Source organism: Tachypleus tridentatus, chromosome 11 (genome assembly GCF_004210375.1).
Source record: "Tachypleus tridentatus isolate NWPU-2018 chromosome 11, ASM421037v1, whole genome shotgun sequence".
NCBI classification, from domain to species: domain Eukaryota; kingdom Metazoa; phylum Arthropoda; class Merostomata; order Xiphosura; family Limulidae; genus Tachypleus; species Tachypleus tridentatus.
In genome coordinates, this window is record NC_134835.1 from 17,648,316 (window position 1) to 17,670,030 (window position 21,715).

Consider the following 21,715-nt stretch of genomic DNA (forward strand, 5'->3'; position numbering starts at 1 on the left):
CACATTTTTTTCTTAATTTGGCTACATGTTTTCTCCAAGCTAATATTGAATTATACGTTAGGCCTAAAAGTTTTGTTATAATTTAGGAGGGTTTCTATGTAATATTCACTGATATTCAAAATAATAATTACTGAAAATTATTAGTTATTAATTTTGTGTTTAGTTTTGATTAATATTTAGATATAAGTGATTTTGCCAACAATATTAATTTTGTTCCCAATATTTTTATTTTTATTCTGTATTCCTGTATTTGATTTAAAACTAGTTATAAATTATTTGATACTATTGAGGGTGTGTTTCAGCTCTTCCACATGGCCGCATTATCAGCAAACTATGAAGTTGAGCTACAAATAGTAAAAAATTAATATGGTACTCTGCGTGGGTGCCCTCAACATTTACTCTACATTTTCTGTCGCCAAGAGAGTTGGATCTTTTAATTTGAATCTTAAACATTATGCTATATAGTGTCAAAAGCTTTCTCAACATCGAGAAAGCAGGCATTTCTTTTAGTTGAAACTATGACAGTTTCAGCTAAAACAAAACGTCACCAGTTAACGTCGTGACATCTAGTGACATTTTAACCAGTTTTAAATTATTTTCATAATTTAATGTGCGAAGTACCTTAATTTTATTAATTTATTTAACTATTTACAAACACATATTTATTATTATTATTATTACGGAAACAGTTTTGGCTGAGGAGGGTAAATATATTCAGTGAGTAAACTGTCAACAAAATCATTACCTCAGTGTAACTCTTAACGGCGATGCAAGTTTCAGAGTTTGAAGAAAGTTCTGTTTAAGTCTTAAGAATTTGAACAAGTTTGTCTTTAGAACAAAGTCACATAAGGCTGTCTGCTGTACCCGGCACGAGAAGTCGAACTTCGGAGTTTAGCGTTTTAAGTTCATAAACTTACCGCCGACCCAACAGAAATAAATTATAATATGTAACGTAATAACCTGGTGGCTCGTGCCCGAGATCTGAATCAAACACAAAACTCGACCTAAATTCAAATCATAATTGAATTTGTATTTATCAGTGGCAACACGATTTGATCATGTATGATTATCAAAGTTTTCTTGATTCACTGTATTTTGAACAACCATAAAAATATAGCAAAAGTAAATTGCTCGAAATTGCCAAAGTTTTAGAATTAGAGGTTAAGAAATCAATGAGCTGAAAAGTGTAGTATTGGAATATTAGTTGTGTGAGGAAACATTAGGGGAATACTCTAGTGTATCCACTAGCCAATCAAAGTGGAATAACAAAGATAAGTTGGAAATTCACTCGCAAACCATTATTTGTAATAACCGTTATTATTGTTTGTTTGGAATTAATCACAAAGTTATATGGTGGGCTCTTCCCTCTACGAGTATCGAAACGCGATTTTTTTGCCGTGTGAGTCCGCAGACATACTGCTATGCCACTAAGGGCAACCGTTATCATAAATTATACAGCTATTGCATATTAAAATATATTTGTGTTAAGAAAGAAAATTGTGATGTACAGTTTTGTTGGCGAATATCATACGTTTCATAAATATTGACATTCAATTAATTTCTAAATTCAAATTCAAATTTCCGGTTATTCGAAATTGTAATACGTAATACAAAATATTTGTGCAGTGTTTGTATTTCGTGATTTTTTTCTTCTTTATTTCCTGTAATAGTGTGTTGAATATTTTTTCATTCTGTTGTTTAGTGTTTGTGTCAAAATTTGTGTTTATACAAGGTGGTTTCATTTTCATTTACTTCTACATTTCATTTTACAGTTTTTGTGATCGATTCTTCATCACCAGCCTTTTCTGGTTTCATGGCTTCAGTTTTTAAGGTATAAATTTGAATTCGAGAAATATTTGGAGTTGGGTTTGCTATCACGCTTATAGAAATGCTTTGTACAAGTCAACTTAACGTTAATCCAATTATTGTTAGGGAAATCTGAAAGTTATTTAGAACTATCGACGGCAGTGTATAGGTGTTCAAGCTTTTACAAACATTAAAAGAGGCATTAAACTAACTTATCATTGTATGTGGAATTGACATTGAATTATTTTCACCAGATAATTAAAAAAAGACCACTAAATAAAGACGACGTCAGCATAACGTGATTGTCATGAAGTTTCTTTTGGAATATTCTCTTTCATTCGTTGTTTGCAGATCCAGGACAATGTCTCATTGGAGCAAAGAATCACAGAAATACATTAGATATTTTCGTTGTTCTATTTATTTCTTAAGTTTTACATTATAAAAAGTAATCATTATTATATTAATATTACTTCAAATGAAGTTAACCACCAAAATTTCTCTAATTTTTTTTTACAAATATTCAATAAGTTTTTTTGAACGATATTTCAGTTGTGGGTGATTACTCTGGTTTTTCTTGACATGGATTGTATCGTCATATTTTTTTTTGCTCAGACAAAATTATTTTTTTATATAACGATGGTCTGGCATGGCAAGGTGGTTAAAGCACTCTACTCGTAATCTAAGGGTCGCGGGTTCGAATCTCCGTCACACCAAATATGAACGCCCTTTCAGTCGTAGGGGCGTTATAAGTAACGGTTAATCCCACTATTCTTTGATAACAGAGTAGCCCAAGAGTTAGCGGTGGGTGGCGATGACTAGTTTGCCTTCCCTCTAGTCTTACATTGCTAAATTAGGGACGGCTAGCGCAAATAGCCCTTGTGTAGCTTTGCGTGAAATTCAAAACAAACTTTTTACTTTTTTTTTTTCCGAAGACAAGTTTGTTGACAAGATGAAATAAATCACGCTCCACGATTTATTTCTTGGATAACCTTTGATTTGTACGTAACTAAAATAACGATTATATATTCAATGCTTCTATATATAAAAGCTTAGAAAAATTTACGTAATATATTCTACATTATGGTAAAGTACTTTAAGCACACGCTGCACTAGAACACTTCCTCTGTAATCTTGTGACAACACTGTTCTCTTTGTGTCCCTACTGAAGTTCGGAACATAGGTCACAACGATGATCGAGCGACCACTCAAAATTCGTGATGATAATAAACCCACTTTTAAGTAAAATGTATCTCAAAACGGCTGGTTTGGGTATTAACACTTTTACCAAAATAAATCAGAGAACAACGTTTTGACCTTCTTAAGTCATCATCAGGTTAACAAAATTATACCTCTTCTTTGTGCGTTATCCCGTCGTTAACTAAAAGTAGTAACATTATATCAGGCCTGTGAGATGTATTGGGCAAACTTGGCAATTCCTGAGACCTCACACATTGAAGGACCCCCGATACTAGGCTTTTTAATCTGCTTCTGAGTTCTGTCATTATAGGACCTCATTTACTGAATTCGTCCCTTGTTTGTTATAGAACTCTTAACGGTTATTCCAAAAGATCACTATCTGACAACATGATCTTCATATTTCGTAAACATGATTAAATCGGTACTCACTGATATTCAAAATAATAATTACTGAAAGTTATTACTAATGAACTTTAAACATGATTAAACTAGTACTCACTGATATTCAAAATAATAATTACTGAAAATTATTAGTTATTAATTTTGTGTTTATTTTTGATTAATATTTAGACATAAGTTTTTTCGTTAGAGGGCAATGACGAAACGACCGAAACTGATTGTGTTTGATTTGGGTAAAATATTTCATTGGTTTTTTTTCTGTGTTTTTAATTTTCTTTAGTATTTATTGACATGGGATTTATGGACTGGTATTAAGATTCTCATCCGGCAGTGTTATTTCATATTTGGGCTTAAATAAGCGGAAGTTCGTTAATTTGAGACAGTAGTATTGTCTATGACAACGTACGGTTTAAAATATATGTAATACAGACTATTAAGGTAAGGTACTTCTGTACCAATCACAATATAAGGTTGGGTGATATTACTTTTAAGTCTATACTGTAAGAATTTACAGGTCACCATTTGCTAGCGTGAGTAGATCCATTCCTTCATCTTGTACCGGCTGTGTTGCTGTTGTATGGGTTGACTGCAATGTACCATCAACACTGCCTTGTGCACTCCGAGATCAATACGTGAGACTCAGTGATGTTGAGAAATTTATATGCAAAAACGGCTCGTTTGGGTTGAGAAAATATTTTACATAGAAGAGCGAACAACGTTTCGACCTTCTATGTAAAATATTTTCTCAACCCAAACGAGCCGTTTTTGCATATAAAAATACGTGAGACTATGTTTAGGTTCTCTCCTGTTTGATATTATCCCCCCCCCTATTTATTGCTTTTGCTCTCTTTCCTTCTAGCATAAAGTTTTGTTTCTTAACGTTCCTTTTTATATGTCCCAAGAATTTAAAATAAAAATTAACAATTTTTCCAAAAAATAGTTTGGATTTAAATTCCCATTTTCCAGAAGGCTGGTGTGAAAGGAACAGTGTTTAACAAACAAATGGTCTCTTGTGATCTATGTATTATTTCTTTACCTTGCAAATTTTTTTCATAGTTTTTGTCTTATGCTTACTTTGTTTTAATAGTAGATTTTCATCTTTCTTGGCTATCCTAGTTCCTGCTTTACACCTTTAACCTATAGACTTTGTTGTCCATTTTTATCTTGACACCATATTTGTCTTAACTGTATAGCATGTTGAAGTTCAAAAGAATCCAAATAATAAAAACAAGGGTAAAAAAAACAATTGAAATTGCACAAAGAAATTAAGAAGTAAAAAAGTATTTTGGCAAATCGTATCAGTAAGAGCTAAGCTAAGCCTAAGTGAATTATTGAAACCTCATAAACCAAATGAATTAATAATTAAGCTGTTATAAATAGAGTTTTCTGATCATTAATTTCCCATTACTTTTATTTAAACTCAACTGTTCTGTTTATTGTTTCTTATAGTTTGTTTCCAACATGGTTTCTAATCATTAGCTTACATTTTACATCTGTATATTTCAACAGTGGTATCACACATTAACTGCTTGATTTTATACCATTCCTAAAATATTGGACTTTCTTTTTTACTGTTTCATCTGTTGGTGTAACTTTCTTTGTCTTTTTTTCCTTAAATTCAATTTAATATTTTTCCCAAATCATATTGATTTCATTTTTTAAATAAACTTTGTATAGTATCTTTATTTTCAGTTTATATTGTTCAAGTAATGAAACAAGAATACAAAAACTTTCTTTTACAGATTACACTCTTTGGCCTTTTTGGGTTGATACACATGTCGATCCACCATTCAGAAAATCAGGGTAAAAAAAACTTTTAATTAATATGTTTAAATAATTCAGTATAGAAATTTTAACTATAGGCAATGTAACATCTTGATATTTTATATGTATAGCACAAATTACTAGAATTAGCATACATGTGTCATCTATAGAGTATGCTTTCCCATATATTTATTACTATAGAAGTTCATTATAATTTGAAAGAGAAGAGCATTGGTATATTATGTACTTTATATGTGCAACATGTAGCTTTAAAGTAGTAACATTCTGTGTGTATTGTACTTACAATAATCTTTTGATTCTAGTGATGGAAAAGTGATTGATAGCTCTGGTCGTAAGATTAAGTACTACCCAGATGTTCCAAAAATCTTAGAAAGGCTAACCAATGAAGGAATTCCCATGGGAGTTGCATCACGGTATGAATACAGTTACAGTTTGTGATTGTTATTTGTTGTCCATATTTAAATGTTTCCCTGCAATTAAAACTGATTCCAGACCTTCTGGATAAGAAACTTTGGGTGTTCATTGGGAATAATACAGGGACCATACTGTACTGGAAATTTAGGGAGAAATTATTTCCTTCTACATCCCAATAGTGGAACGTTTGGAAGAACAGGGAGAGATAATATGGTACAATGTGAGCTGTCAATTATGTCTTGTTTTTAATGAATTAAATAAGTTTAAAAATAAATTGGAATTATTGCAAGAAACAGATGTAAGGTAAGCAGTCCACCTAAGTTTTGTATTCAATGGCACATTGAGAATAACATCACAAATTATGAACCATTTATTTAAAAAAAACCTCTCCATTTTGAGTGATCACCCACCACTAACTAATAACATCAGCTCCTCACTGTACACTAACTAATAACATCAGCTCCTCACTGTTGTCATTAATGTAATTAATTTAAGTTCCTCAGTATTTATATTTTATCTTTTTTTAATAATATTTTCTCTTAACAATGTTATTTATTAAATGTTTATGTTACAGGTACATTCCATTGTATCGTTACTTTTAAATATGTTCTTTCTAAACTTCTAACTGAATATGAAATTCATGGAATGTTTTTTTTTTTTTACATCCAGTGTCATGAACTTACTTTTTTCAGACATTAATGCTGATGATGTAATTGAAGGAAATTCCAAAATGTCCATATAAAAGATGGTTTTTGGTATTAATGTGTTTTTAATATTATCATAAGTTTTAAATCTTAATGTTGTATATAGTTTATAACTACATAATACAAACATATCTGACTTATAATTAACTGCATTTCTAAAAAGATAACACATTTTTTTACCAGAACTGAATGGCCAGCAGGTGCCCGACAGCTATTGAAAATGTTAGACTGGGAGAAATATTTTTCATACCAAGAGATATACCCAGGATCCAAATTGACACATTTCCAAAGGTAAGAGTAGTGTGTTTTGGGAATACAGGAATACATTCTACTCTTCTCAAGTCAAAACCTGAAAATAACATTCAAGATATTCTGTAAGTGGAGTATTAGAAAAATGAAAGCTAGATAATCAAAGACCAGTAACACTTTGCTGTTAGTTAACTACTATACAGAACTCTTTAAGGAGCTTATACATTGAGCACATGGAGTAACAACAACTTAATGTTTCTGTTTATTTATTTAATAAGTACTGCTGGCTCAATGATACGTTTGCAAGTTTATGATGGGTTTAGGTTTAGAGACCCATGGTGAGAAGAGTATAGATACACCATTGCACAGCTTTGTACAGTACCAAATTTAGAATGTTTGTGAAGGGATCATACTAACCTATTGTAATGTTGAAGACAGTAACATGAAGTTTAGGCCCATTAACTTTTAATTAAATAAAAAGAAGCAAGATAAATAGATGAAACTTGCATAATCCATTTTTAATAACTTTCAGATACTGTTGACAAACAATGCCGTGTGGCTATCAACATTAATACATTGTTCACTGGTAGTATTAGTTATCTTATAATTTCACTTATTTATACAGAATTAGCTAAGGTTCTTTTCTGTTGTGTTGAAATATAAGCTTGGCTCCTGCTTTCAAAATTCCCACGATGTGTTTCCAGTAACTTTCTTGTGAAAAGGGAAAATGAGGAATGTTTTACAACACACTTGTGTAAATATAATCATATTTATTGTCTGTATCATGATCATATTGTTTTAATATACTTGTTAAGCCTTTAATATAATGAGTTGTCCAGGCATGGCCAGGTGGTCAGGGCTCTCAACTCTTAGTCTGCAGGTCACAGGTTTCAATTCCTCTCACATTAAACATGCTTACCCTTTCAGCTATGTTAGTATTATAATGTAAGGATCAATCCCTCTATCTTTTGATCAAAACAGTATTCCAAGAGCTGGCAGAGAGTGGTGATGGCTAGCTGCCTTCTTTCTGGTCTCTCACTGATATAATAGGAATGGCCAGTTCAGATAACTCTCATGTATCTTTGCATGAAATTCAAAACCAAACATGATTCAGTGTAGAAGCTGTGCTGTTCCTTTATTCCAAGACCTGTAATCATGATGACAGTCCACCAGCTATTCATGAGGTGGTAGTCCAATAAATCACTGCAGTTTTTCAAGTAAGAATACAGTCGACTAAAGCACACACTTTAACTAAACTTCATATATCAGCTGATATCTTCATAACAACTTTGGTTTTATAGACCAGTTGATAAGGTGGCATTTTATTGAAGACATTATTAATCATGTTGCAATTATACCAAGTGTGTATAAACATTCATTTCTGTATAAGTGTAGAGGAAAAATATTAAATGTATGTCTGGATTCTGGTTTTGTTAGAATAAGACTGTAGGTCAGAAATAGCAAAGAGTAGAGTGGGAAAGAAATGTTGACACTGTGTTTCCATTCTTGTCAGGTTTCAAGAAGTAAGTGGGGTTCCGTATTCACAGATGATTTTCTTCGATGATGAGCACAGAAATATATGTGAAATAAGTAAACTGGGTAAGTATTTTTTATACCTTTTCTATATTTATGATGTGATGTATATATTAACTTATTTTGTTAATGCAATGAAGTAACATTCATACTATGAAGGACCACATGATCCTACATGTCTGGATTACTAGTAGAATTTACTGACCAATTAATCTTCAGACTTATCAGTTATTCTCACAAAACACTCTCCAGTGGCTCAGCAGTATGTCCACAGATTCACACTGGTAGAAATTGGATTTCAATATCCGTGGTGAGCATAGCACAGATATCCCATTGTGTAGCTTTGTTCTTAATTTCAAACAGTCAGTTCTCACAAGACTTGCATAGTTGGAATAATCAAAAACAATGGTTTCAAATATGTAATTATTTTCATGGTTTGTAACATTGATTGATTAAGCTGAACCTCCTTGAAATAATTGAAAATAATAATGAAAAGTTGTTATAGTAATTTTTTAATTATTTGGATAGTTAGAATAAATCAAAACACTCATAATAAGAATTTTAATTAGTTGATTATTTTCATTACATTAATTAATTTAATTATAATTCCCATTATTTTATTTTACACTGCTTGACATAATCAATGTTCATGGGTAATCAAGTGAATTGTACTTCTCTAGTTCTTGGACATCTACCAACTCTTGAGAGAAGTAGAAATTTAAACCTCACAGTCATTCTAATAGTTTTTCTCTAAACCAGTTTCAATAAGCCAACATCCTTTCTTAAAATAAAGAAACCAAAACTCCAAGTAAGGCCTACTGTTAATTTCTGTGTGTGTGCAATATCAGAGAGAGAGAGAGAGAGATTTATTTCGACCTGGATTCAGTATGTCTATAAATGTACTCTGTTAGCTGTACCACTTGTAAACAGAACATTGCTTCAAAATCTTAAATGACTTATCTTCCACTACACCAACTTCTTAATCAACTGCAGGTGTGAAAATATTGCTCTGGGAATATTATTCCACTGATGTTTCCCTGGGAGGCATTTTGCTCAGTATGTTACATGGGCAACACATCTAAAAAGTTTCTGAAGTTCTATTCCTTAAAGTGCAAATCTTATCTGCTAGTGAAGCTATAAAGCTGTGCAGTGCTAAGTAATGCAGTGAAACACCTTATTTGATTGGACTGAATTTTTTATCATTCTTCTTGATTGGTGTTAGAGATTTCAGACTAAAAGTGTTGAGATAAAAAAATTCTGTGGTTAAATGTAATAAGTTTTCAAAAATTTTAAGCTGACACCCAACCTCCAAGAATAATGTGTAAAAATACTTTAAAAACTTAGTATTCATTTCATATATTAGATTTTAGTTTTTCCCTTTAAAAAAAAAAGAGACATCTGTGGGACTAGAATGAATTATAAATGAACTTGTGGTCTTGAAACTTATAGGATTTGTAACTGAAACAAAAACATGCCTAAATGAAAACTGACAGTAACCAGAAAAAGCCATAACAGAGGTTTATCCCTAGATATAAGTCTTGGTGGAAAGGAATCAATGAGAGTAATCCAAGTTTATGTTCCAACATCTGACTACAATGATGATGAGATATTCTGTAATGATGTTGAAAAGGTACTGAGAGAAGGTAAGTAAAGTACAAAGTAACTTTGGGTGATTTCAGTACCAATATAGGAAATAATGAAGACAACCATTTCAAAATGTGATATAGGTCTAAAAAAACAGATGAGAAAGACATTGTGTTGGCTGAATAATAATAGTTAGTAACAGGAAATACTTTGAGACATTGTGTTGGCTGAATAATAACAGTTAGTGACAGGAAATACTTTGAGACATTGTGTTGGCTGAATAATAACAGTTAGTGACAGGAAATACTTTGAGACATTGCGTTGGCTGAATAATAACAGTTAGTAACAGGAAATACTTTGAGACATTGTGTTGGCTGAATAATAACAGTTAGTAACAGGAAATACTTTGAGAAACAAAAAAGGAGATAATGGAAGTGGGAAAGCCTAGATGGAAATAGAGAAAACTAAATGAAATTGATACTAGTGAACAAAAAATACATCATGGAAAATTGTGATGTCATAACCAAGGAAGATGTAGGAAGTGATCGTAGAATGGTGCGAATAAGAACTAAATAAAAGATTGGTTAGACTTAGAACTATATGACAGAAGTAAGACCTCAAGATTGATGGTAATCATCTAAATAAATATAAGATATTTTGAGTTAAATCTAAGAAACAGATTTGGAGCATTGGAGGAAGATCCAGCTCTGGACAATTTTATGAATAACAAAATGTTACTTTAATCACAGAAGTAGAAAAAAATCAACCGGTTTTTCAAAACAAACAAAGATGAGGAGTATGAGCTTGAGAAAATAGATGAGAGAAGAAAGTTTGAAGATGAATAGACAGGAAGACAATACAAGAGAAGGTTAAATATCTGTATTACTTTATACAGAAATACTAGAGGATCGAGATATCTGTATTACTTTATACAGAAATACTAGAGGATCGAGATATCTGTATTACTTTATACAGAAATACTAGAGGATTGAGATATCTGTATTACTTTATACAGAAATAGTAGAGGATCGAGATATCTGTATTACTTTATACAGAAATACTAGAGGATCGAGATATCTGTATTACTTTATACAGAAATACTAGAGGATCGAGATATCTGTATTACTTTATACAGAAATACTAGAGGATCGAGATATCTGTATTACTTTATACAGAAATACTAGAGGATCGAGATATCTGTATTACTTTATACAGAAATACTAGAGGATCGAGATATCTGTATTACTTTATACAGAAATACTAGAGGATCGAGATATCTGTATTACTTTATACAGAAATACTAGAGGATCGAGATATCTGTATTACTTTATACAGAAATACTAGAGGATCGAGATATCTGTATTACTTTATACAGAAATACTAGAGGATCGAGATATCTGTATTACTTTATACAGAAATACTAGAGGATCGAGATATCTGTATTACTTTATACAGAAATACTAGAGGATCGAGATATCTGTATTACTTTATACAGAAATACTAGAGGATCGAGATATCTGTATTACTTTATACAGAAATACTAGAGGATCGAGATATCTGTATTACTTTATACAGAAATACTAGAGGATCGAGATATCTGTATACGTTATACAGAAATACTAGAGGATCGAGATATCTGTATTACTTTATACAGAAATACTAGAGGATCGAGATATCTGTATTACTTACAGAAATATACAGATATCTGTATACTAGAAATACTAGAGGATCGAGATATCTGTATTACTTTATACAGAAATACTAGAGGATCGAGATATCTGTATTACTTTATACAGAAATACTAGAGGATCGAGATATCTGTATTACTTTATACAGAAATACTAGAGGATCGAGATATCCCTAACATATGGCTAATTTTATCATGCTAGTAAAGACAATATACAAACATTAAATAATGAACACTACCAGTACACAGAGCTAAGTTTATCTTGCTAGTAAAGACAGTATACAAACATTAAATAATGAACACTACCAGTACACAGAGCTAAGTTTATCATGCTAGTAAAGACAGCATACAAACATTAAATAATGAACACTACCAGTACACAGAGCTAAGTTTATCATGCTAGTAAAGACAGCATACAAACATTAAATAATGAACACCACCAGTACACAGAGCTAAGTTTATCTTGCTAGTAAAGACAGTATACAAACATTAAATAATGAACACTACCAGTACACAGAGCTAAGTTTATCATGCTAGTAAAGACAGTATACAAACATTAAATAATGAACACTACCAGTACACAGAGCTAAGTTTATCTTGCTAGTAAAGACAGCATACAAACATTAAATAATGAACACTACCAGTACACAGAGCTAAGTTTATCATGCTAGTAAAGACAGCATACAAACATTAAATAATGAACACTACCAGTACACAGAGCTAAGTTTATCTTGCTAGTAAAGACAGCATACAAACATTAAATAATGAACACTACCAGTACACAGAGCTAAGTTTATCTTGCTAGTAAAGACAGTATACAAACATTAAATAATGAACACTACCAGTACACAGAGCTAAGTTTATCTTGCTAGTAAAGACAGTATACAAACATTAAATAATGAACACTACCAGTACACAGAGCTAAGTTTATCATGCTAGTAAAGACAATATACAAACATTAAATAATGAACACTACCAGTACACAGAGCTAAGTTTATCTTGCTAGTAAAGACAATATACAAACATTAAATAATGAACACTACCAGTACACAGAGCTAAGTTTATCTTGCTAGTAAAGACAGTATACAAACATTAAATAATGAACACTACCAGTACACAGAGCTAAGTTTATCTTGCTAGTAAAGACAATATACAAACATTAAATAATGAACACTACCAGTACACAGAGCTAAGTTTATCTTGCTAGTAAAGACAATATACAAACATTAAATAATAAACACTACCAGTACACAGAGCGAAGTTTATCATGCTAGTAAAGACAGTATACAAACATTAAATAATGAACACTACCAGTACACAGAGCTAAGTTTATCTTGCTAGTAAAGACAGCATACAAACATTAAATAATGAACACTACCAGTACACAGAGCTAAGTTTATCTTGCTAGTAAAGACAGCATACAAACATTAAATAATGAACACTACCAGTACACAGAGCTAAGTTTATCTTGCTAGTAAAGACAGTATACAAACATTAAATAATGAACACTACCAGTACACAGAGCTAAGTTTATCTTGCTAGTAAAGACAGTATACAAACATTAAATAATGAACACTACCAGTACACAGAGCTAAGTTTATCATGCTAGTAAAGACAATATACAAACATTAAATAATGAACACTACCAGTACACAGAGCTAAGTTTATCATGCTAGTAAAGACAGTATACAAACATTAAATAATGAACACTACCAGTACACAGAGCTAAGTTTATCTTGCTAGTAAAGACAGCATACAAACATTAAATAATGAACACTACCAGTACACAGAGCTAAGTTTATCTTGCTAGTAAAGACAGCATACAAACATTAAATAATGAACACTACCAGTACACAGAGCTAAGTTTATCATGCTAGTAAAGACAGCATACAAACATTAAATAATGAACACTACCAGTACACAGAGCTAAGTTTATCATGCTAGTAAAGACAATATACAAACATTAAATAATGAACACTACCAGTACACAGAGCTAAGTTTATCATGCTAGTAAAGACAGCATACAAACATTAAATAATGAACACTACCAGTACACAGAGCTAAGTTTATCATGCTAGTAAAGACAGTATACAAACATTAAATAATGAACACTACCAGTACACAGAGCTAAGTTTATCTTGCTAGTAAAGACAGCATACAAACATTAAATAATGAACACTACCAGTACACAGAGCTAAGTTTATCTTGCTAGTAAAGACAATATACAAACATTAAATAATGAACACTACCAGTACACAGAGCTAAGTTTATCATGCTAGTAAAGACAGCATACAAACATTAAATAATGAACACTGCCAGTACACAGAGCTAAGTTTATCTTGCTAGTAAAGACAGTATACAAACATTAAATAATGAACACTACCAGTACACAGAGCTAAGTTTATCATGCTAGTAAAGACAGTATACAAACATTAAATAATGAACACTACCAGTACACAGAGCTAAGTTTATCTTGCTAGTAAAGACAGTATACAAACATTAAATAATGAACACTACCAGTACACAGAGCTAAGTTTATCATGCTAGTAAAGACAGCATACAAACATTAAATAATGAACACTACCAGTACACAGAGCTAAGTTTATCATGCTAGTAAAGACAGCATACAAACATTAAATAATGAACACTACCAGTACACCGAGCTAAGTTTATCTTGCTAGTAAAGACAGCATACAAACATTAAATAATGAACACTACCAGTACACAGAGCTAAGTTTATCATGCTAGTAAAGACAGCATACAAACATTAAATAATGAACACTACCAGTACACAGAGCTAAGTTTATCTTGCTAGTAAAGACAATATACAAACATTAAATAATGAACACTACCAGTACACAGAGCTAAGTTTATCATGCTAGTAAAGACAGCATACAAACATTAAATAATGAACACTACCAGTACAATCGAGCTAAGTTTATCTTGCTAGTAAAGACAGTATACAAACATTAAATAATGAACACTACCAGTACACAGAGCTAAGTTTATCATGCTAGTAAAGACAGCATACAAACATTAAATAATGAACACTACCAGTACACAGAGCTAAGTTTATCATGCTAGTAAAGACAGTATACAAACATTAAATAATGAACACTACCAGTACACAGAGCTAAGTTTATCTTGCTAGTAAAGACAGCATACAAACATTAAATAATGAACACTACCAGTACACAGAGCTAAGTTTATCTTGCTAGTAAAGACAGTATACAAACATTAAATAATGAACACTACCAGTACACAGAGCTAAGTTTATCATGCTAGTAAAGACAATATACAAACATTAAATAATGAACACTACCAGTACACAGAGCTAAGTTTATCTTGCTAGTAAAGACAATATACAAACATTAAATAATGAACACTACCAGTACACAGAGCTAAGTTTATCTTGCTAGTAAAGACAGTATACAAACATTAAATAATGAACACTACCAGTACACAGAGCTAAGTTTATCTTGCTAGTAAAGACAGTATACAAACATTAAATAATGAACACTACCAGTACACAGAGCTAAGTTTATCTTGCTAGTAAAGACAGTATACAAACATTAAATAATGAACACTACCAGTACACAGAGCTAAGTTTATCTTGCTAGTAAAGACAGTATACAAACATTAAATAATGAACACTACCAGTACACAGAGCTAAGTTTATCTTGCTAGTAAAGACAGTATACAAACATTAAATAATGAACACTACCAGTACACAGAGCTAAGTTTATCTTGCTAGTAAAGACTGCATACAAACATTAAATAATGAACACTACCAGTACACAGAGCTAAGTTTATCTTGCTAGTAAAGACAGTATACAAACATTAAATAATGAACACTACCAGTACACAGAGCTAAGTTTATCTTGCTAGTAAAGACAATATACAAACATTAAATAATAAACACTACCAGTACACAGAGCTAAGTTTATCTTGCTAGTAAAGACAGTATACAAACATTAAATAATGAACACTACCAGTACACAGAGCTAAGTTTATCATGCTAGTAAAGACAATATACAAACATTAAATAATGAACACTACCAGTACACAGAGCTAAGTTTATCTTGCTAGTAAAGACAGCATACAAACATTAAATAATGAACACTACCAGTACACAGAGCTAAGTTTATCATGCTAGTAAAGACAGCATACAAACATTAAATAATGAACACTACCAGTACACAGAGCTAAGTTTATCTTGCTAGTAAAGACAGTATACAAACATTAAATAATGAACACTACTAGTACACAGAGCTAAGTTTATCATGCTAGTAAAGACAGCATACAAACATTAAATAATGAACACTACCAGTACACAGAGCTAAGTTTATCTTGCTAGTAAAGACAGTATACAAACATTAAATAATGAACACTACCAGTACACAGAGCTAAGTTTATCATGCTAGTAAAGACAGTATACAAACATTAAATAATGAACACTACCAGTACACAGAGCTAAGTTTATCTTGCTAGTAAAGACAGCATACAAACATTAAATAATGAACACTACCAGTACACAGAGCTAAGTTTATCATGCTAGTAAAGACAGTATACAAACATTAAATAATGAACACTACCAGTACACAGAGCTAAGTTTATCATGCTAGTAAAGACAGCATACAAACATTAAATAATGAACACTACCAGTACACAGAGCTAAGTTTATCTTGCTAGTAAAGACAGCATACAAACATTAAATAATGAACACTACCAGTACACAGAGCTAAGTTTATCATGCTAGTAAAGACAGTATACAAACATTAAATAATGAACACTACTGAGTCAGAGCTAAGTTTATCATGATGTAAAGACAGCATACAAACATTAAATAATGAACATCAAGAGACACACGTTCATCTGTCTAGTAAAGATTAAAACATTAAATCATGAACACTACCAGTACACAGAGCTAAGTTTATCATGCTAGTAAAGACAGCATACAAACATTAAATAATGAACACTACCAGTACACAGAGCTAAGTTTATCATGCTAGTAAAGACAGTATACAAACATTAAATGAACATTATACTAAATACAGTTGGAGTTCAAGTGGACCATTTTTATAGCCATGATATGTAAGTGCTAGCAGAAATACAAAAAAAAAGCAGGTTGTATGTTCAATTAGAAATAAAATAACAAAGACTATAATGTTATTCACACATTTTATCTGCACCTCTGTTTAACTATATACAAGCCAATTCTACTTTGGTAGTTTCTCAGTCAGAGTTTTTAATGATGTAAAGAAGGTGTCTGTAATCCATCAAGAGACACGATCACCTGTCTTTGATTAAACTAATCAAAGAGTCAGAGTTTTTAATGATGTAAAGAAGGTGTCTGTAATCCATCAAGAGACACGATCACCTGTCTTTGATTAAACTAATCAAAGAGTCAGAGTTTTTAATGATGTAAAGAAGGTGTCTGTAATCCATCAAGAGACACGATCAGCTGTCTTTGATGTTAATGATTTAGAAATAAAATAACAAAGACTATAATGTTATTCACACATTTTATCTGCACCTCTGTTTAACTATATATACAAGCCAATTCTGCTTTGGTAGTTTCTGAGTCAGAGTTTTTAATGATTTAAAGAAGGTGTCTGTAATCCATCAAGAGACACGATCAGCTGTCTTTGATTAAACTAATTTTTTGGATAAACAAACAGTTTACTTCTCCTCACCACAGACACTGTTTTTATTATATCGTCTTATTTGTTAATAACGTTAACCACGTTGATGTTACAACTTTTTTGATTGGTTGAATGTATAAACTGTGATGTTTACATGACACACCATAATGGCTACAGTAGTAATTAGGTCTCTTGTAAGAAAAATGTGAATTTGATTAATCCAATAATCCCATATTAATTAAGGGAACCAACATCCATAAAACTTTAAAAGCGTGATAGGTGGAATTTGAAGCAGACCAATGGCTCACTAGTGTTCACGTGTAATGTAATTGTTGATCAGTTGGGTGATCTGTATCTGATATTTGACTGATTATCCTGAATGTTGATCAGTTGGTTAATCTGTATCTGATGTTTGATTGATTATCCTGAATGTTGATCAGTTGTCTAATCTGTATCTGATGTTTGATTGATTATCCTGAATGATGATCAGTTGGGTAATCTGTATCTGATGTTTGACTGATTATCCTGAATGTTGATCAGTTGGGTAATCTGTATCTGATATTTGACTGATTATCCTGAATGTTGATCAGTTGGTTAATCTGTATCTGATGTTTGACTGATTATCCTGAATGTTGATCAGCTGGCTAATCTGTATCTGATGTTTGACTGATTATCCTGAATGTTGATCAGTTGGCTAATCTGTATCTGATGTTTGATTGATTATCCTGAATGTTGATCAGTTGGGTAATCTGTACCTGATGTTTGACTGATTATCCTGAATGTTGATCAGTTGGGTAATCTGTATCTGATGTTTGACTGATTATCCTGAATGTTGATCAGTTGGGTAATCTGTATCTGATGTTTGACTGATTATCCTGAATGTTGATCAGTTGGGTAATCTGTATCTGATGTTTGACTGATTATCCTGAATGTTGATCAGTTGGTTAATCTGTATCTGATGTTTGACTGATTATCCTGAATGTTGATCAGTTGGTTAATCTGTATCTGATGGTTGACTGATTATCCTGAATGTTGATCAGTTGGGTAATCTGTATCTGATGTTTGACTGATTATCCTGAATGTTGATCAGCTGGGTAATCTGTATCTGATGTTTGACTGATTATCCTGAATGTTGATCAGTTGATTAATCTGTATCTGATGGTTGACTGATTATCCTGAATGTTGATCAGTTGGGTAATCTGTATCTGATGTTTGACTGATTATCCTGAATGTAATTGTTGATCAGTTGGTTAATCTGTATCTGATGTTTGACTGATTATTCTGAATGTTGATCAGTTGGTTAATCTGTATCTGACGTTTGACTGATTATCCTGAATGTAATGTTTGTTAGTTGGTTAATCTGTATCTGACGTTTGACTGATTATCCTCAATTTAATTGTTGATCAATTGATTAATCTATATCTGACGTTTGACTGATTATTCTGAATGTAATGGTTGTTAGTTGATTAGACTGAATTTGATGTTTGACTGATTATCCTGAATGTAATGGTTGTTAGTTGATTAGACTGAATTTGATGTTTGACTGATTATCCTAAATGTAATGGTTGTTAGTTGATTAGACTAAATTTGATGTTTGAATTACTATTTAAAGTGAGTAACTATTTTGAACAGTTCATTAGTGTGGTCTTTGTGACTCTAGTTCTTCTTAATTTCAGGAGTGACCAGTGTCTTTGTACCCAAAGGCTTGACCAACAAAGTCTTAGAAGAAGGCTTTAAACAGTTTGAAAGAGAACATTCTTAATATACATATTTGAAATGTCCTGACTTTACAAGTGGGCATTTTGTTAGAACTTTCATTATATACAAGATATTATATATATAATTTATGTAATTCAATTTTCTAATTATTATTTATTCTTTCTGATGGATTTATTTCAACATCTAAATAAAACACTAATAAGTATACCAACCATTCCAATATTGGTGAAGTGATATAATTTGAATCCAACATTGTGATCATACCTTTCTTTAAATTCATTTTTATTGTTGTATTTTTACAGTAATGTGCAGAACTGTTAGGACGAGAGAACAATTTGTCATTCTTTCTCTTTTATGATGCTAATTCTTTGATACTGTTACAGAGTGTAAATTCCAACATTATGGTTATGTTACATTGATTCCTGCTTGAATGAACATAGTGATCAAATTTAACATTATGGTTATGTTACATTGATTCCTGCTTGAATGAACATAGTGATCAAACTTAGGATCTGAAATAATTGAACTAATTGTCATGGTACCCACAGCAGTGTCTTAACTGTATAGAAAGAAGCTAGCAAGGAGCTAGCATATTTTATGGGTATACCCACAGCAGTGTCTTAACTGCATAGAAAGAAGCTAGCAAGGAGCTAGCATATCTTATGGGTATACCCACAGCAGTGTCTTAACTGCATAGAAAGAAGCTAGCAAGGAGCTAGCATATCTTATGGGTATACCCACAGCAGTGTCTTAACTGCATAGAAAGAAGCTAGCAAGGAGCTAGCATATCTTATGGGTATACCCACAGCAGTGTCTTAACTGCATAGAAAGAAGCTAGCAAGGAGCTAGCATATCTTATGGGTATACCCACAGCAGTGTCTTAACTGCATAGAAAGAAGCTAGCAAGGAGCTAGCATATCTTATGGGTATACCCACAGCAGTGTCTTAACTGCATAGAAAGAAGCTAGCAAGGAGCTAGCATATCTTATGGGTATACCCACAGCAGTGTCTTAACTGCATAGAAAGAAGCTAGCAAGGAGCTAGCATATCTTATGGGTATACCCACAGCAGTGTCTTAACTGTATAGAAAGAAGCTAGCAAGGAGCTAGCATATCTTATGGGTATATGCTGTAAAACATGAATTTAATAAACTCTGCAGATAAACTTAGATAGAAATGGAGTTAACACTATATATTAAGTTTTGCTGCCATGCCACAGCCCATAAAGCATACATAATTGTCAGTAAATCAGAGAGTTCACATAAAAGCTTCAAGTGATGCTGGTTGAAATCTCTGGCAAATTACTACAGAGTTGAAATTATCCCCAAAACTATCAAGTACACCCTAGATCATTAGACTGAGACAGATAAGTTTGAAATTATGAAAGGAAGAGTCATAACACCTGAACTCGATACTGATGTTAAATATCTTTGTTTATGGAGCATTTGGAATGTAAGGAGCACTAATCTCATGTACCAAATGACAGAGAAGTGTCCAGATCTACAGCAATAAAGGACTTGCTGACAACAGCACATTTGTTCTTAAAAAATCCTTTACTTCAACCTCGATATATTGTCAAGAGACTGATGAAATTCACTCAGAACTATAAAAATTGGACTTTTGAGGATTGGAAGAGGGTATTATGGTCCAAATTTGAATTGTTTTGAAACATAAGTTGTAAATATTGTTGATGAAAAATGAATGATACCTTCACTTGTTGATATTTAAAAGTCTATAAGGTACACAAATGCTGAAACCAAACTCAAGTATTGTTAGAAACAACTACCAATACATAAAAACTTAAACCATGGAAGGAAGTTTTATAAAATAATTGATTGGGACTTACAGATTAAATACTTACTTTGTGCCAATACAGAACACACTATTCTGGTAATTACACTAGGAGCTTTGTAACAACAAAAATAAAAATTATACAGTGCTTGAAGTACTAATGTTTCAATGAGTGACAAGACCCAAGAACATAAGCCACCTACAGTCAAACTCTGACAAGAGTGCTCAATAGGAAATGTTAAAAGTGCTGCAACTTTACCACTTTCGAAAGATGGACATTTATTCTTTAGTGTTTTTATCGTTTCAAATTAAGACTTCTTGAAATTGTGTTTTAATGACATCGAGAAGAATACTCATTATGAGTGAATACACATCTCCACAGATGGCAGCACTCATCACAGTGACTTGAGTAGAACAAAATATCAGTTGATAATAAAAGTAACAAAGTAATATTTATTACTTTCTTTATATGGCTTACTCAAATAGAAAAAAGATAAGTGATAAATATAACAGTGGAATGGAAAAGGACCAGAGAAAGGATGGATGGAAGTAGTGAGAGAGGACAAATACAGTGTGAATGTTGCTCTGAATCTGATGAGAAAGGAGTAGAGGGTGAGGGCCAGAAAAGCAGACCCCAAGTACCTGGGACAAATGCTCTGAAGAAGAAAGAAAAGAGCATAATGAAAATGTCTGTGAGGTTTAACGTATTCAGGGCAGGATCATTTGCAGGTATAGTTTCTAAGTTAAAGTTGTCCTGTTTGTATGTGTATATTCTCTCTTGTTGGATTCAACTGTATCCAGTTGTGATTAAAGAGAACACAGTTGTAACAATTCACAATAAATTATAATCTTCCTAAACAAATATAACATAGAAATAAATAACATAACAGGTGATGCCATACATATTCCCTAAAGAAAATAAGATTGCACAACTTTAGTAACTTTGAAGGAGTTTGATTTTAAAATACAGAAATAAATCCAAAAATGTTGGACACAGGTATGTATAGTCATCCTGATGTTAAAATGTGTAAATACGTACAGTAGATAACAATAAATGTGTGGTACTTCAAATCCATGTACTTCAGGTAACTGAATATTTATTTAACAATACATAAAAGGTCCAATTTTAAAACTAGATAATGTATATAAATACCAAAATGAATTTAAAGATTGGCAACAAAGAAAAACCTGTGCTCTCTAGTT

At 32.0% G+C, this 21,715-nt stretch overlaps 1 protein-coding gene across 2 annotated transcripts; it reads left to right on the forward strand.

Annotated features, from left to right (window-relative positions):
* Positions 1-3,564: 3,564 nt before the first annotated feature.
* On the forward strand, positions 3,565-18,942 carry LOC143231721 (magnesium-dependent phosphatase 1-like). Of its 2 annotated transcripts, none has more exons than XM_076466333.1 (6): positions 3,565-3,635; positions 5,145-5,205; positions 5,490-5,600; positions 6,489-6,596; positions 8,068-8,153; positions 18,680-18,942. In XM_076466333.1, exons 1-6 carry the CDS (start codon positions 3,599-3,601, stop codon positions 18,763-18,765), a joined length of 489 nt encoding a protein of 162 aa, XP_076322448.1. In that variant the 5' UTR covers positions 3,565-3,598; the 3' UTR covers positions 18,766-18,942. The 2 variants fall into 2 exon arrangements, with proteins under 2 accessions (XP_076322448.1, XP_076322447.1); XM_076466332.1 differs by lacking the exon at positions 18,680-18,942 and adding an exon at positions 9,617-9,753.
* The last annotated feature ends 2,773 nt before the right edge of the window (positions 18,943-21,715 follow it).

Excerpts from the sequence above, each read along its gene's own strand:
- LOC143231721 (XM_076466332.1), top strand. The coding sequence starts at position 3,599 with ATGACGAAACGACCGAAACTGATTGTGTTTGATTTGG. Across the intron at positions 3,636-5,144 it reads ACTGATTGTGTTTGATTTGG|ATTACACTCTTTGGCCTTTT; the intron begins GTAAAATATTTC and ends TTTCTTTTACAG. Across the intron at positions 8,154-9,616 it reads ATGTGAAATAAGTAAACTGG|ATATAAGTCTTGGTGGAAAG; the intron begins GTAAGTATTTTT and ends GTTTATCCCTAG.